The 18269-nt window shown below is 40.3% G+C and overlaps 1 protein-coding gene across 1 annotated transcript in view; it reads left to right on the forward strand.

Annotated features, from left to right (window-relative positions):
* Nucleotides 1-10849: 10849 nt before the first annotated feature.
* The window catches only part of LOC126399193 (ryanodine receptor 3-like), a 136886-nt gene continuing 129466 nt past the window's right edge, over nucleotides 10850-18269 (forward strand). Inside the window, exon 1 of the mRNA XM_050059034.1 lies at nucleotides 10850-10945. Within this exon, the coding sequence (XP_049914991.1) occupies nucleotides 10898-10945 (48 nt within the window). The 5' untranslated portion in view covers nucleotides 10850-10897. The remainder of the gene's footprint in view (nucleotides 10946-18269) is intronic.

The following is an 18269-nucleotide window of genomic DNA, read 5'->3' on the forward strand; positions in this document are numbered from 1 at the left end:
CTGGTCTGGTTGGCAAGCAGTTAATTTTTTTTTATAGTAAATGTTCAGATGTATAAAACTGGATTGTTGGCTGCCTCAAATTATGTGCCCATCATGATCATCCTGTAAGCTATTTATATTCCTTTAGTCCGTAAGGGTTGTCAGACCAAAAGAATCAAAAGGGTTTTTCATAAAAATTAATCCAAGTTGGGAGTATTATTTAAACAGGTCAAAGTGGTGTTATGTCGGTATACTGGGTGCCATAATCCTCAAGTGCCATAACTCACACTCTCTCTCTGATGCGCTGCCTGTCAGAGCTAGGTCAAATGAATGATTCATAACTGATATGTTATCTGGAGGCTAATTTTTAAACAATATTCATACTGGTTTAAATAAACAAAACAGTTTGATTGTATTTCCCGATTTTTGCTGAGCAACATTTTTGTGTGAAAGTAATTAAAAGTGTGTCCCAAATATAGACCTGTTGATTCCAGTGATTTAAGCAAATAATAGCCTGGGCTACTAATTGGAGTTTTACAGTACTTGTTCTTTGATACTTTTAAGTACTTTTTGCTGATAATGCTTGTGTACTTTAACTTAAGACTTTGAATTCAGGACTTTTACTTAAATAATGTAACGTAATGTAGTATTTTTAGACAGTGGTATTGCTACCTTTACTTAAAGGGGACCTATAATACTTACCCTTGTTGTCTATCACATGTATAATGTAACAGTGTCGGACTTTCATATTAAATGTGACCAAAGTTTCAAATAATGTCGTAAATGTATGTAAAAGTAATCCCTGTGAGTGAAAACCTCAGCCCTCAGACTGTTCTGAATACTCTGTTTGCAACTGTTTTTTTTTTCTACTTTTGAAACAAGCTAATGTCCGGGTTCATTTATTTGGTCAGGCATGCTACTGCAAGTATTTACATCATGTACACTGCTACACATGGCTATATGCTAACGTCTAATTTAGTTGCTGATGGTATTAATTCTTTCCAAGGTTTTAGATCATACTCCTGCTGAAACATGTCTGGTTGTCTTAAGCGCTTCATCGTAGGCAACTGGACTTCCTTGAGTTTCGATACACATGATGGCTCAGTAGGTCAACAACTCACATGTAACCTTAACAACTCTGTAAGGGTTCACACCCACACAGAGTTTAAAGCCTCCGACTCCACACCAGTAAATTAGAACTGAAGAAGCCTCTTGGATGAGAGGCAAAACATCTTCAAGTAACTCAAGCAAGTCCAGTTACCTATGATATAGCACTTATGATTACCATGACCTGGATGACTGAGAATCTTCACCGACATGTCTAGCTGTGTTTAGAAGCTTTTATTGGTGATTTTTCATGGTAGAAAGTGCAGCTTTACTCCATTACTCTTTTGCTGACTGCAATGACGGTGCAGAGACGCTAAGATGATTAAAGACCCAGAAACCTGGAAATTCTGAAACGCTAACCTATCAGAGCAGACTGCCGTTTTCTAGGAGAGGGGCTTAAAGAGACAGTGACAGTATGAGGAAAATAAAGTGCTTACATTAAAACATTAAAGCATGTAATACCAGTTTAAACCTGATTATTAGCAGAATAGTTTGCCTTTAAGTAAAGGATCTGAGTACCTCATTTACCACTGACAATCAAATACTCACAATTAGATCACAAAGCTTGTAATTGATATTACAACTTTGCATTTTTTAGAAACTGAATGTAATTTTATTTCTTTTAAGTTCTGGGCAAACTCCACCTGCTAATGAAGATCATGAGATGTGATCAAAAGCTACTAGAGCAGATACTAAATGGACTATGTGGTGCGACTATTTCTCTGTAACTGTTGTTTCTGAGGTCAAAACTGAACTTTGATTTCAGCTTAAATCACAAATTGTGTTTGTTATCAGCTACATATTAATTATATACATAAGACTCAATGTTGCAGTAGCATAATTAGCATATTACCTGAAGAGAGTAGATCATCTCGACTGGTCTCACCCGTGCATCTGTACGTCTGACTCTGTCCACTCTTCCTGCTGCTCCTCTCATCATTTCCTGTCCCACCAGACACTGTGTTGGCACTTCCACAGCCTCCACCCCCCTGAGGGAATAAACTGTCTTGAGGTGAGCCTCTCCACCTTGTGTGACACTCAGAAATGTCATTTTCATGCCGGTCGGTCAGACTCAGAGGCAGAGAGCACCGGCTGTACAGACTGGGTGTCAATAAAGGTGACAGGATGGGAGACATGCCCTCAAAGCTGCTGGATGTTCTCTGGGAAACATCCAGGATTGCAGACAGAGACGGCGAGGGTACAGGGGAGGTTTCTCCACCTGCTGAAAAACAGGTTGATGAAGAGTTGTTTGGCACAGTAGAGCTGTGAGAATATGATGGGAGATTTAGAGGCCTTCCTGTTGATCCTTCGAGGCTTGGCTCGTAAGAAGTCTTCTTGGCCTCTGTGAAAGGTTCACTCTCTATTTTTGCACCCTCCATCTTCAGGACCTGACGCAGACTCTGACTCAGAGCTTCACCCAGAGCTTGAAGCTCCTCAACCAGCAGAGACTCATCTTCATTGTACCCCTTGTTCTGGGACTCACCAATGCATCCATCTGAGATCAACTCAGCTTCATTGCTGTCTTCTTTGAGCCAGTCCGAACTGGTGACACTCACCCGACGTATGATCCCTTCCACCTCCTCAATCTTGCCCATTACTCGCTGTGATGCAGACCTCCATTGAGAGGTCTTCTCAATGCTTTCAGCTCTCTTGTCCTCACCTGCTTCTCTTGCTGCCTGGGTTATCTGGTTTTGAGAATTTGTGATACTGTCTTCTGTCTTCCTTGTGGAGGAGATAGTTGAGTACATGTCATTGTCATACTCAGAAATGTCTGTGTCTGAGTCTGGGAGTGCACAGTCTTCCTCCACAGATAAATCCTTTCTTTTGTTGCTGGAAGACCTACGAACATTTGCAGATGGGGCATCCGGCAGCCTCACTCTCCATACTGGCTTTAGCTCCTGTGGACTCCTGTTCCTCTCCTCAACAGATGAAACTCTTTCCTTTCCCATTACCCTCTTCCTCCTGGCTGCATTAGTGCACATGATCAGCCCGTCTTCTTCCACGTCCCACTCCTCAAAGGTGGGAGAGCTCGCTATCCGCAGCTTTGTCAACCTCCTCGCCCTTGGAGTCCCGGGTGTCATCTTGAGGTTATGCTGAAAGCCGCCGGTGTAAACCAGCTCCTCCACTCTTCTCCTTCTCTTCCGAGGGATATATAGTCTGGGGGATTTCGGTAAAATGTCCCAACTCTCTGCATGACCGCAGAAGTTCGGCTTAATCTTCGTGCCCTGTTGGTTGCCCATGCTCATGAAAGTGTTGCACTCCAAACACAACGGGAACAACTCTGTCAGCCAGAACTCAGAGGAGTCGTTCAACTGTTTGAGGGTTTCTTCAAAGACTTTGTCTGCTTGCCCCTGCTTCACTGTTTCAGCTGGACCCTCCTCTTCGCAGTTAGAGGTTCGTCCTTGTTGGTGGTTCAGAGGGGCTTCAGAGGGGGAAGCTGGGCCCCTGCAGTGGGAGAGGGATGGACTCACACTGCTCCTCTCTCTGATTGGGATGTAGAGGCTTAAGGTAGCGGAAGTGCCCTCCATGTTATTTGATTACCACAGATACAGCATGAGATGATTCCTCTGCAACATGAGCAGATTCTTTAGAGCAGTTAGGCCACTGGACAACCGCATGAGTCCTGACACAGAAAGATACAACGTTTAGTTCTCACTTGTTTTAAATGAGTGTATGAGAGTGTGTCTGCTTACTGATAGATGCTTCTATCAGGGTTTAAAAGCACAGTTCAACCCAAAAAATCTAAAATACATATTTTCCTCTTACCTGTAGTGCTGTTTATCAGTCTAGATTGTTTTGGTGTGAGTTGCAGAGTAAGGGAATGGATGATAATTGCACTGGACAGTGGGTGTGCTTGTGTGTGAGTCAGTGAGTGTGTGGTGGAGGGAGAGATGGAGGGTCAGTGAATATGAGAGTTCAGTGTGGTAATGGCATTACATCTTCCTAATTATATTCTCCACATTATTGTAGCCACAATATAAAACTTACCAGGCTGTTGACAATTACAACCAGACGTCTGCAGCTTGCATTCTTTCCATTTAAGCTCTGGTTCAGTGTTTTACAAACTTTCACAAGACCGCTTCCTAGTTGATATTTCACCTAACCTCCTATCACAACTCATTCATTCATATTAAACTACAAATTCAAATTTCTATATGACATTAAAAATGATATTCTCTTTGTCACTTCTTTAAATGTTTGATGTAATGCAGAGTAAGCCAATATGTAATGAGTGGGACTTAAGTCTGATTTCTTTGAGTGCATAGACTCACGGACGAGAGGCTCATGACAGTGCAACCTGTGACATTATTGGTGTCCTCCTTAGCTGAGCTGTAATGCTAGCTAGCTCAGTGGTGCTAGGTGAGCTAGCAGTAGATGCATGCTTCCTTTTGCACAATGATATGGTTGATGGGTGTTGTTTGGTAAAAAGAAAATAGTTCCGGCATGAAACTGTTCACAACGAGGTCTGTGGATTATCTTAGGTTACTGGGTCATGATTTCTGGAAAGAGACATTGCTGTTGAGTTTTTCAAATGTATTTTTTGGGCGCTTTAAGTCTCCACAAGCCAAGTGAAATCTAGTTTCACTATATTGGAGAGAAGGCAGACATCTCTACAGCTGATATCTGCAACACTCTGCAATTCATACCAAAACAATATAGACTGATGAACAGCACTACAGGTACGAGGAGAAATATTTACTTTTGATTTGGGGGTGAACTGTCCCTTTATGACTACACCAAACATAAAACTGTAGCCTACTTTATGGGTGCATAAAAGTAAGTGCAGAGTGCAAAAAGACCTGAATTGATACAAACAAGTATTAATGTAGAGCTGAAACAGACGCCACAATCAATGGAAAATTAGCTGCAAACTTTTTAACTCATTTTCTAAAGTTGTTTAGGTTCTCTGATGTAGCTATTTGCTTGTTTTCTTCTCACATTGGGGTCTGGACTGTTGGTCAAAACAAGACATGTCAATATGTCATCCTGGGGTTCTGGAAGTTGTGATAGACTTCTTATGTACTATGATTAATGGGGAAAATAATAATTAATAATTGATGAAAATGATGGTTAGTTGCAGCTCTACACTAAGGCATCACAAACAGACAGATAGTACACCTTTGTGCAAAGATAATATGCGTGTAAAACACATGCCTTCACCATGTTTACCAGTTATGTAACTTAAATGTAATTTTACAGAAAATGAGTGGAAACTGGACACACGTGATATACAGTTTCCCTGATTCTCAAACTTAAGGGTAAAGTAATAAACTTGTAGAGGTACATTTACTGTAATTACGTCAAATTTTAATGTACTTTACTTGAGTATTTCCATTCTGTCCTTCAATATACTTCTACTCTCTACTTTTACCTCACTATGTGTTGATTCAAATATATTATTATATATTTATATTATATATTATGATATATCAATATTAGTGATACCAACACATTAATGCATCAGTTATGATGTTTTGGTACTTTAAATATAGGCTATTTAAAGACAAGACTTTTACTTAATGAGTAAGACTCTGAATGCAGGACTTTTACTTGTGTTGTGAGTATTTGTTCATTGTGGTAGAGCTACTTTTATCTACTACTTTATCTACAACTACTACTTTACTACTGTTTTTAATGCTAAAATTTATAACTTGACTTTTGTTTTTTCCTTTTCACGCAGTAAACTAAATAATTCGGCCTCAAATCTAGAAGAAAAAACCTCTTGACAATGCTTTAAAAAAAGATTAATGTTCACATTCTTTTGAAAATTAATCACATAAAAGGTCAAAATAAATACATAAATAAACAAAAGTATTTTGTTCTTTACCTAGCGGTATCTGTTTGGTCCGTCGGTGCAGCAGCAGGTTTCTCCTCTGCTGAACCCACAGTGACACTCAGGTGACAGAAGTCAACTCCCCGCCCACTGAAGTGTCACACACAAGTTTAATCCAATCAGCGCTGTTCGTGAGAATCCTGATGATTCCTATTGGCTCCTCGGATAAGACTCACTGCCATTAATCCTGTGAGGGCTGTCAGGTATGAGGGGGGCACACTAACACACAAGCAGACGGCAGGCTCAGTGAGGATTTTCCCCAAATCAATGTAATCCTCTTGACATCGATCTACTGAATGAACCCAGCAAACCAGTGTTAACTGTGTTTGTCTTGTATTTCTGTTTGTGTGTTTCCTAGTATTAACTGTGCACTATAAAAGTGACAGTGCAAGGTTAAATGTTGTAGTAATTGTTCTAACAATGCGCACATACAAGAGAATAAATATCTGACATCAGAGGTGGAGGAAGTATACAGATAATTTACTGGTGCAAAAATACTAATAATACACTGTAAAGAAATATCTCATTGCATGCAGGTAAAAGTCTTGCATTGAAAATGTTACTTAAGTAAAAGTATGCAAGTATCAGTAATCAGGAAGTGTACTTGAAGTATTAAAAGTAAAAGCAATCAATGCAGATAACTGTCCTCTGTGATTGTTATACTAATATATATCATATGATTAGATTGTTGTCACTCATGCATTAATATAAAAGCAGGATTTTACTCTTGATGCCTGAATTGGAGTATTTCATTTTTCATTTATTTTTTCAGTTTTGTATCTCACTGCAAGTATTCGTTTTTTATTACGCATTAATTTGCTGATTATTTTCGAAAATAATTGAGCAATTTTTCGGTTTGTAAAAATTCAGAAAATAGCAATAAATGCTGTCACCTGTTCACAGAGCCCAAATGTCTACCTTCACAATGTATATACTGTCCAATAAAACATACATACCTACTCAATTACAAGTAAAAGCCTTCTATTCAAAATCTAATTTAAGTAGAAATAGGCCGACAGAGGTAACAGCAAAATGTACTTCAATCAAAGCCCAATATCACAAATCACAATTTGCTTCACAGGGCTTTACAGCATACGACATCCCTCTGTCCTTATGACCCTCGCAGCGGATAAGGAAAAACTCCCCAAAAAACCCCCTTTAACGGGAAAAAAAGTATCAAATGTAAAAGTAGCCATTATACAGCCCCTCTCAACTTTAAAATCAAAGTAACTAAGTACGCTGTCAATTGGATTAAAAGGTACGATATTTCCCAGTGACAACTTGTGAATTCAGAGTATAAAGTAGCATGAAAAAACTGAACTGAAATACTTGAGTAAAAATCTTTATTCCACCACTGTCTGAGATAAACATGGAGAAGTAATGTTGCTCCTTGTGAGTTAAGGCCAAAGGCTGTGTATCATCTCCATATTAACCTGAAACATGGAAGTCACATCTGCCCTCCTGCCATCTACTGACCGTGGGCTCTATTTAGGTCAGCTGTGCACCATGCTGAGCTGCACACTGGTCACTGCGTGCACGGGGCTAATCTGACCTACTGGCCAGCTGTCTTTGATGGATTACAGAAGTTTAAAGAAAGCAAACAGCTGTTAACTTCACTGAAACCACGACATCTTCAGCGATAGTTTCGAAAAAGAAGATGGATGATTATGTGTTGGGTTACTTAAAAAAAGATTGCAATATGCAGTTTTAAATATAAATCTGAATTGCAGCATGTGAAGTCATTTAAATCTCAAATTAATTTCCCTAATTTTCGTTAAAAATGTACATTATAATGGACCGTTCCGTTCACAGAGATACAGAAACACAGCTCAAAGGAATGAACAGGACACTGCACTAAACAACAAACATGTTTTATTGTACAGTTAATGTCACAGAACAGTAAAAATCAATGAGACTGACCTTGGTATCTTTAGATGGCACTTACAATACTCAGTTCCATGCAGTTCAGTTGAATGTGTAAATGTAGAAATACCACAATGTAAGGTTTCACTGGCTGATATTGTCAAAGTTGTTTAAAAAGTATGATGCACAAAACTCGACAGGCCCTCAGGTCATACATTATGAACAAGACAGTATACTGACTTTCAGACACAGTCGGCAGTAGCTACACATTCACTGACATTGAGAAAAAAGAGTGTTAAGTATTAAGGCTGTACCAAAGTGTGTACCAGCTATATAAGGTGCAAAATGTAAATTTTATGCCTTTACAGGCTAAAAAGGAAATTGTTTGATTATACTCTTGAATGTATCTGAGCTGGGTTAGTTAGCTTTTAGCAGGACCAGTCTATCAGGGGTTGCTTTTTCTGCTTTGTATGTTTTAATTTAGCAACTGCCTTATTATGTGTATATGTGGTATAATGAACTTAATTATCTAGATGCCGGAGTATCAAAATTAATGTTTCAATTACAGGAAACAGGTTGTAAAAAGATGTTAATGAGCTTAGGCTAAGGCTAGCTGTGCATGCAGTCTGATGTCTAGGTTGTATGTTTCTATACACATCTGATACGATGCACATTATTATGTGCCAGAAACGTTGAAATTTTACATTTCCATTGCCCTTCTGTGTGGAGTTTGCATGTTCTCCTTATGTCAGCGTGGGTTTTCTCTGGGTACTCCAGCTTCCTCCCACAGTCCAAAGACATGCAGGTTAATTGGTAACTCTAAATTGTCTGTGTCAGCCCTGCAATAGTCTAGCAACCTGTCCAGGGTGTACCCCACCTCTTGCCCAGTGTCAGCTGGGATAGGCTCCAGCCCCCCCACGACCCCCAACAGGATAAGCGGTTATGGATAATGAATGAATGAATGAATGTAATGTATGGTTTTGTTAAGGCACAAAAGTCTTTTAGCTATGGTTAGGAAAAGATCATGTTTTGGCTTAAAATACAGAGTTTTGGGGGCACATTTCTGTCAGAAAAAAACAGTGATGTCTCAGTAAAAACAAACTGTTGCTTTTTGTGCCACTATCCCTGCTGGAATAACACAGATGGGTTGCGACGAAACACCTATGTTTGAAGCCTAAAAGCCAATGGAAACACACCAAGGACTTGCTAAAACACAGCCCAGCCAACACTTGTATGTGGGGCCCGTGCAAAGTGCCCAAATTGTAAGTGGGCCCAAGATAAGATGCCTTTTTTGGGCCCAAACCCACTTGGCACCCATGTAGCTGTAGCATAACCCATGTGGGACCCACGTGGGTAAACCTACCCATGTGGGCAATTGGCATGGGGCCATTATGGTACCCATGGACAATCCCATATAGGGCCCATTTTCAGCTCATTTACTACCCACATGGGGCCCACATACAAATGTTAACTGGGAACCAGTTTTGTTGTTTGTTGCTCTTGAACAGTGGGCTGCAACTTGGCAGAAGTCTTACCTATAGGTGATGTACCAGTCACCATCTCCTCCGCCTCACAATAACAGAGCCAACTTATATTTTGTATCACTTTAAACATGTTGATATGACATGTATGTGCCAATATACACAATTGTGGTTTGCAGAAACATACTAGTAGTTCCATAATAAGGTTTACATACTGTTACGTAACATCTCTTACATGGTAAAAACAGACTTAAAAAAGGTCAGATTCTGGTTTTAAGCATGTAGTTAGTTACTGCAGTTTGTCTTTGTAGAGCAGCAGTGCACACAGCTACACAGGAGGTTCACTACATGACCAGTAGATGTCACCAATGTCTTTGCAGGAGCCCTGATCTGGAGCATTTATCTCATGTGTCTCTTGATCAGTGAATGAGACCATATGAAGCACACATATGGACACCTGACTGATGTTAATTGGGCTTTGCTTTGTGTAAAAGTGACGCTAATGGCAGATACAATTAAGACAGATAATTGGATGGATCTCTGTATATAAACTGCACTGAATCTTTATGTGAGTTTTATTACAGAGGTCTGGTGTGATACAGCAATATTTAACACCAAGATGACCTTTATATGATCCTAATGTCGTTACAGTTAAAGTGGACACCATAACTCTCCTTGTAAACCTGCCTATAAGATATTATATTTACATCTTACTGACATAATTTTAAATCTACTGTATGTTTAAAGCAAGTTAAATGAATGGAGTGAGGGTGGGCAGGCAGGTGAAATGACCCTGCTCCTCAGCAGCACTGTGCTTAATGGTTAACAGGAGGGCACTGTAATTTGTAGCCAGACTAATGACCACATTAGACTTTTCTACTTTCCTCTCACATGAATAAGCAAAGCAAGAAAGGAGATGAATAAGCAAGCTGGCAAACAAGTGAGGCTAAAGTAGCATGTGCATAAATATAGCCCAGATAAGCAATCAAGCAAGCCAGTAGGTAGTGTGCTTAATAAGCAGCAAACATGCAGGTTGTGTGTTGGTTTCTAACTCTATCACAGGTGCCACAAGTGTCAGGTGTGTGCATGGCTGAGGTGAGAGACAGAGCCATTCATAACTTTGAATGCAGCCAGTCTGCTGCCATTCATCTGACCACCATGCGTCATTGTCAGACAGGGAGCCGGTAAAAAACTGCTGACTCAATTTTGCAAAAAGGGGGTTCACCGCAAATGTTTAAAAAGTAGTAGCAACCTGTTTTGGCTCCTGAGCATCATCAGGAGCAGGAGCAGCAGGAGCAGCAGAGCAGCATCACCACCGGGGGTTCGTCCTCTGATGCCCCGGCTCCGTCCGCTCGCTGGTCCGCACTGCTGCTGCTGCTGCTGCTGGCGTCTGGGCGCAGGGAGGGAGGAGGGGGATGAAGAGGAGGAGGGCGGAGGAGGAAGAGGGGGTAGGTAGGTGGGAGAGGAGAGAAGAGAGGAGAGGAGAGGAGAGGAGGAGGAGGGGGGCTCGGCCGGGCTGCCCTATATGGCTGTGGATGAGCTGTATGCTAATATCGGCTTGAGAGGCACAGCATCGCGTTTCTGCCGGCAGTCAGTGGTGGCTTCCAGAGTCTGAGCAGGCTCCTTCACAGCCATGGCTGAGGGCGGAGAAGGGGAAGACGAGATCCAGTTCTTGAGAACTGTAAGTAAAGATAATTTCCATCGGTGCGGTGCCGAGCCGTGCTCTAACGCGCACTCCAGTTTCGCCAATTAACGCCTTCAGTGGCGGCACACTGCACCGCCAATTAAGTTAATCACCCGTACAAGTTGGATTAATGTGGAAGTTTTGGGAAGGAAATGCATCGTCAGTGGTTGATTTTTGACTTTGCATGCGCATGATTGATGATTTTTGTGGAAGTTGCCGCAGGTTGCAGCGCTGCACCCCGCGGCCACGGCGCACCTGTCGACAGGACTCTTGATGTGGGGAATCTCAATGAGACTCCCGTCTGCTGGTGCAAGGGCAAAAATGACTTCACAAGCTCTTGGCCATTCCATAACATGTGCCCCTCTCTCATTTTTCCACCCTTCATCGCTTTCTTCTCCGGGAACGCCTTGTTGCAGAAACATTTTTATTTTGCAGCCTTTTACTTTTTTTTTATTCTCCCCGGGGAGAGGAGTTTCAATAAGTTGTGCTCACCAGACACCAGCCACCTCCTGCTGATTACTATTTTAGTTGTTTGACGCAGATTGCTTACGTTGTCCCTGCTCTATGTGGTTATGCACAGCAGTTATCCCTGTAAATGATATGACAGCTTGTATGTTGGTGTGGTGGGAATATCTGTCGCGCAGTATTCTTCTCCTGCCTGTTGAAGCTGTGTGACCCAGGTGCTGCATGGAGAGCAATGAGGCTCAGTTATGACACATACAACATGCTCAGCTGGGGTGCCCACCTGGTTTCATACCATATAGCTTAGATATGATTTATTTTATTGTCCTGATCCTTTTCACTCTGCAGTGTTGTACATTTGTGGAAGAGTACCCTGTAGTTTGAATCGTCAAGCATCCTGTAATAGGTATAATGTTATGGAAAACATTGAACCTTCTGTCTCTGAGGATTTATAAAACACAACTTTCTTTATGTATAGCAGTTTGTTTTGACTTTAGTCCTGGATTGAAATCTGTTGCTGTCTAAATAAGGAATTTAATGAGATTCAGCATTACAAGAACTATACCAGCAGTTTTGCATGTTTTCGCCCATTTCCTACAAATCACTCACATAACACTGCTGTGATTTAGTGGTATGGATTTGTAGTGTTTTGCTCAGGCTGCCACTGGTTTCCATTTTATTTCTGTAGGATTTGTAGTGGGGTCATGCATTGCAGACTTATTTTGTACTTAAAGGTCCAGTGTGTAGGATTTAGGGGATGTATTGGCAGAGATGGAATATAATAAGTTTGTTTTCTTTAGTGAACAATCACGTGAAAATGAGAATCGTTGTGATTGGTTATCTTAAAATGAGCTGTTTATATCTACATAAGGAGCGGGTCCTCACTCACAGAGTCCGCCATGTTGCACCACCATGTTTCTACAGTAACCAAGAGCGGACAAACCAACCTGGCTTGAGATAGGATTATCCGCATTTTTGTATTTTAGTTTCAGCCGCTGTAGTTAGCTTGGTGACAAGCCGAACAGTGTTGAAAAAACTCTGATTTCTAACGTGAAACTGATTTATTCAGTGTTTTTACTGGTTTATATCACTGGGTCCGTTTGTTTTTTAGTGGAGGGGACCTCTGTGGATAATTCAGCTCCCAGTTAAAACCTCCTGAACATTTGGATCTTAAGTTAATAGAGAAAAAAGTTGAGCACACATTAGCAGGTGCTGGGCTAACGACCTCTCTCTGGCAAGCTGAATAGCATTAGAAAAATATTGATTTTTAACGTGAAACTGATTTATGCAGTGTTTTTACCGGTTTACATCCTCTGGTCCATTTGTTTTGGAAAGCAAGAGACATCTGCGGATAATTCAGCTCCTGGTAAAAATCCTCTTAACATTTAGATCTTATGTTATCAGAGAAAAAGGGTGAGCACACACTAACAGGTGTTGGGCTAGCAGCCTGGGTAGTGCCAAACAGCATTGGAAAAACATTGATTTTTAATGTGAAACTGCTTTATATGTTGTTTTCACCGGATTAAATCACAGAGAATGTTTGTTTTGGAGAGGAAGAGATCTCTGTGGATAATTCTGCTCCTGGTAAAAATCTTCTAAACATTTGGATCTTAGGATATCAGAGAAAAATTGTGAGCACACATTAGCAGGTGCTGGGTTAGCGGCCTATCCACAATGTGCCAAACAGCATTGGAAAAACACTGATTTTTAATGTGAAACTGCTTTATATGTTATTTTTACTTGATTAAATCACAAAGTCTGTTTGTTTTGGAGAGAAAGAGACCTCTGTGGTTAATTCTGCTCATGGTAAAATCCCCCTGAACAATGAGCATTGACAGAATCCTAAGCAAGAGTTCAAACTTGGCACATGGGAGAACTTTCAGCTGGTTGCAATCTGTAATTCCCACCACTAGATGCCACTAAATCCTACACACTGCTCCTTTAAACTGCACTACCACAATAAAGTAACATGGACAAAAAATGTCAAAAACACACGTTAACTGTGACGTGCAACATAACTCCAGCAAGTTTGGAAGTGTGCTTGTAAAGATTCTCATGCTTTGCAGATATAAACACCGTAAAAAAACAACAACACTAGCAATTTATTGTCACATTTCCTTTCATAAAGTTATGGGGCTTTTGAACAGTAGCTGCAGAAGCCAAGATATCCTGACTTTAAGTTCCTAGTAGTTCTTTCCTGGATCCTACATTTCCCATGATGCAACTTATCTTCTCTCACTAGATCCCCTTGCCTGGCTTGAAAAAAATTATACTTAGTTTTAAGACATATATTTCATCACGATTAAAACCAATCTTCACTTATAAGATGTGATTTTTTCAAAGTATCTAAAACATGCAAACATGCTGGTTTGATCATTCTAAGTGACATTTTCCATTGACGTCCATTTTGGCTGACAGCCTAACGACATTGTACTCCTCAGTCTTGGCTTTGAGATGTTGATATACACCGCAGCAGTATTATTAATCTATATGTAATCCCCTTGAAGTCTTGGCTGGTTGTTAGTGGCAGGAGGGACCCTGTAGTTAACAGCTCCTACTATTTGTGATGCCAGTGATATGCTGACCCATGCCTCTCAGATTCTACTGTCACAATGGCATCCTGGTTATCTGATGACAACAGCAGTTTGAGAGGGGGGGTTCCCCTGAGCTCCACAGAGCCTTGTTATCAAACCTCAGCCTTGAGTGAAACGCGCCCTCACAGGAAGCCCTAAAATTAGAGCGATAATTGAACAATCTGTTGAACGTCATGGTGTAAGCCTGTGTACAACTGCCGGGTCTTTTGTTTCATGGATTGCATTTGTAGTGTTGTGCTTGTTCCAGTTATTGGAAGGAAAACATTTGCAGGACCAAATGTGTTGAAATCTGCAGCTGTTGTCAGGTTCTCAATTTTTTTTCCGAGTCAAGATATTTATAAGGAATAAAATTACAAAGTCTCTTGTTATTGGATATGACTGTCAGGTGTTGACAGAAGTCCAGACATTGTGATTCAATTTCAGGACGGACGCTGTCTCACCTTGCTGTTGATGTGTAACGTTGGGAAAGCTGGCAGCGATAAGAGCCTCTCTGTCAAAGGAAACTGAGGAAAATGTTACACCTCTACTGCGACATAAAGACAGCAGTCCCTCCTGCAACGTTATAGACCCACACTAACGCCAATAATGGACATACAAAAGTTGTAATGGATGGCAAAAGAAGAACCCCCACAGTGCATGAAATTCTTTGCTCACTGATTAGGAATGACTTTTCTTGGACAGCTCATTAACTCTCCTGAGATTTAATGTTGAATGGGAAAATGATGCACTTCAGTTCACACATGCACAGGACAACAAACTAGTATTTACTTTGGTGGTTTGGTGGGTATATCAGTGCTCAGCTTTGGCTTCTACTTCAAACAACACTGTTCTGTCTTTAATTTATGCAGGAATCAGAAAATGTGCAAGTCATGTTCTCAGTCTGTTAACTGCAGTGTTATAAAACACTGTGATAATTGCAGTGGCGTCAGAAAATGATGTTTAGTCACCTGTGTTATTTGCAGTATTGGTACTTACTGATTGTGCTGCTGTGTGAAACAATGCCTTTACATTAAACAAAGAATTATTATTATTAACTGGCTTCTTTGCTGAAATGACACAAGTCTACGTTGTCATTTCTTCGGGTGAATACTTTTTTAGGTTTTATTGGAGATTTCTTTGTGGTCGAGCTAAAACTGACCGCTCACCCCAAATAGTGATTGTCCAATCTTAGCGTAGCATATGTAGGCATGCTAAGCTTTGGATTTCCCCACATGCTGATGTAATGTCTGGCAAATGAGGAGCTAATGGGGGGTTAAAAATGGAATCTTGGATTCTTGATGTAAATATACCCCTATAGGTTCATTATTTGCTGTGCCTTCAAGATTTGGATGTGCATTTTTTTTAGAGAATGCAAGTTAACGACAAGAATTTAACCATTTATTCTCAAGGACATACCTATCTAATGTCTTTTTTTTTTTGGGGGGGGGGGGATGTTTAGGATTGTCACTAAGCTGTTTTGCCTCTTTGTTCCTCTGTTTCTATGTATAATGTTGATTGTTAACTTATTGATGTTTGGTACTGATGTCTTCCTACTGCACGTGAGTAATGTGGCCGACTGCAAACTCACAGCTACTCCTACTTAAGATGGCTTCTCTTTGTTACAGAACTGTTTGCCTGTTGAAGGTCTAGTCACCGAAACGTTGCAGCAGCATTAAAGTCATTATTTTTTGCAAGTTTTTCTACAAGTTTAATTCTTGTCGGCCCTCTCCTACGCACGTTTTTGAAAATACATGTGCGGAACTATTCCTTCATTTTGGGTTAAAAATAAAATTTTAAAACATAGCATCAAAAGTGGGGATTTTTCCTGCTGTAATGTGTTTTAAATTAAGTTATCAATACCCATTGACTTCTATCAAGAATTCTTTAATTTAGTTGGAAAATCATTGCTTTCTTGTTTTAATTTTTCCAAGTGTTGTGTATTTTTCAGCCCAGTCCCCAGAATAAAATGTTGGCAATGTACGATTCTGCAAAACACGGATATGTTACATTTGTACGTTTCATATTCATCATATCAACATCTTTAAAGTAATGTAGTTTTGATTACATTCATATGAGCTGAGTTTGTCATCAGGAGCAGGAGGGGATGGTGGATAGTGTGACACCTAGGCGAGACTTCTGCCAGGCCGCAGACAGCAGCAGACCTCTGTCTGAGACCAACAAAAGCAGGTTCGGGACATGTCCAGCCGTGTTGGTAGCAACAAAAGCAGGTGTTTTAAGCCAAAACATGATCTCGTCCTAGCTGTAACTAAGTGGTTTTGAGCCTAAACATAGCCACACATTAACCACAGCATTGTCACGTGATAAAACTGAAAATTAAAGTGTAAAGAAATGTGAAGTTTCAACATATCCACTACATATGAAATGTAGAGAATGTGCAGAAATGCTGACATTTATTCTGCCGACTTGGTTGGTATTTGTCTAATTTCACTGAAATCTATCCCCTTAATACTTTAAAAGGAACCTAGTGGCAAATTTAAGGACTCCAAACTGGACACCTGTAACACTTAAATGGCTTGATGCTTAAATATTTGCTAAATGTATAGCTCAAAGGCTGAAGAGTGTACTAACAAGCACTGTCCATCAACATCAGTCAGGATCGAAATGATAATAAAAGCCAGTTTTTGTGAAACTTTTGTTTTGAGTTGGTTTGAATAAAAAAAGTAATATAATTTATTTTTCATTTAGAATTTATTTTAAAAAATTACCTAGAAATTTGTTGTATTGCTGTCTGAAATTAGAGACCCTTTGTTTCTTAAATAGCTGAGAATTTCCTTATGGTAAAGTTTCCACAGTTATCATTGTAAACTGCGTGTGTGCACTGTGTGAGAATGGAAAGCTTTGCAGGCGTAGCTACAGTTACTGCAGCAGGGTTAAGCTAAAGGTCAAACAAGGTGTATTTTGTTATTTGCTGAACTTTTTAGAGACACAATGTGTAATTTAAACTTACTTTTCCAGGTGAGCTACTGTTACACCTTTTTAAAACAAGACGATCGAGGCTCGCAGTCCACCAGTAGCTACTCGGGGCTTATTTGGAGTTTATGTTGTTCTGGAAGCCTTCTACATACCAAGGCGAGGACTCTGGGGGTTTAAATTTAGCCTTTTTAAAGATGATGCTTCCACAGCACATACAGCTCTGCTCCGCTGGCACCAAACCACACCAGGGGAAGTGCTTGAGTCAGGGCAGCACAAGACCAGTGACTCTTTAACACCATGTTTATGGGGATAAAGTAGCATTTAGAAATCAAAAGCTTGATACCACACGGTGATATACTGTTTGCACTAAAGCTTAAAACGTCAGAGTGATGGACAGTGTCACTGAGCTTTGAAATGACCACAGCATGTGTTCCAGTAAATCTTCAAATGCATTAAAATGATGAATGTGTTGCAACATGGTAGGTTTGTGGTGAGCTCGGAAGCGTTGTGTTCGCTTTAATGTTTTCGCTTAGGGCTTATCACTGAGGAGTACGTCCAGTAATTGAGTAATGCATGTAGATGGCCTGAGAAGAACTGAGTTAAGGTTGTGGATCTTAAATCAAAGAATTAAGAGTGTAAGCTCATGTTCCCACGAAGGTTGCTTCTCTGATGTAACTGGTTGAAGAGTTGTCAAAGACAAGTGGAGTCGAGTGTCAGTGAAAATGAAGACGTGGTAAATACAAACGTTACAGTGTCTGACCCATCTTAATGTAACATGAGATCTTCGGAATAAGTTAAAATAGTTTCTGTGGCAGTTTTTTTTAGAACAAATTTTCTAGGGGAATCTTCAGTTTATTTTTGCAGATGTGAGGTGATTGCCTGAAATATGACACTGAGATGAAACCGGTACCTCAAACACACTGAACTAATGCATACATTAAAAAACCCAAACGTAGCCTGATGGTTTAACAATGATAATCTAGCTCCGTGGACAATTCAGCCTCCTACTAATTATATTAAAGGTCCACTGTGTAGGATTTGGTGGTATCTAGCAGTGAGGTTGCAGCACTACAGTGGCTGATGCGAAAATGAAAAAACGTGAATGGCCCTGTGTAGAACTGGTGTTTGATTTGTCTACTCTGGGCTTCTGTAGAAACAACATGGCAGACTCTGTGGAAGAGACCCACTCTGTAAGTAGATATAAAATGCTCATGCTAAGGTAATGAAAATACAAGTCTTATTTGTTTACAAACTAATGAAAACACAGTGATGATTAGTATATACCATTCCTGTCATCAGAAGCCTTTAAATCCTACACATTGGACCTTTAATGCTAGCAGACAGAGCTGACA

This window comes from Epinephelus moara, chromosome 12 (assembly GCF_006386435.1).
Source record: "Epinephelus moara isolate mb chromosome 12, YSFRI_EMoa_1.0, whole genome shotgun sequence".
Lineage (NCBI taxonomy): Eukaryota > Metazoa > Chordata > Actinopteri > Perciformes > Serranidae > Epinephelus > Epinephelus moara.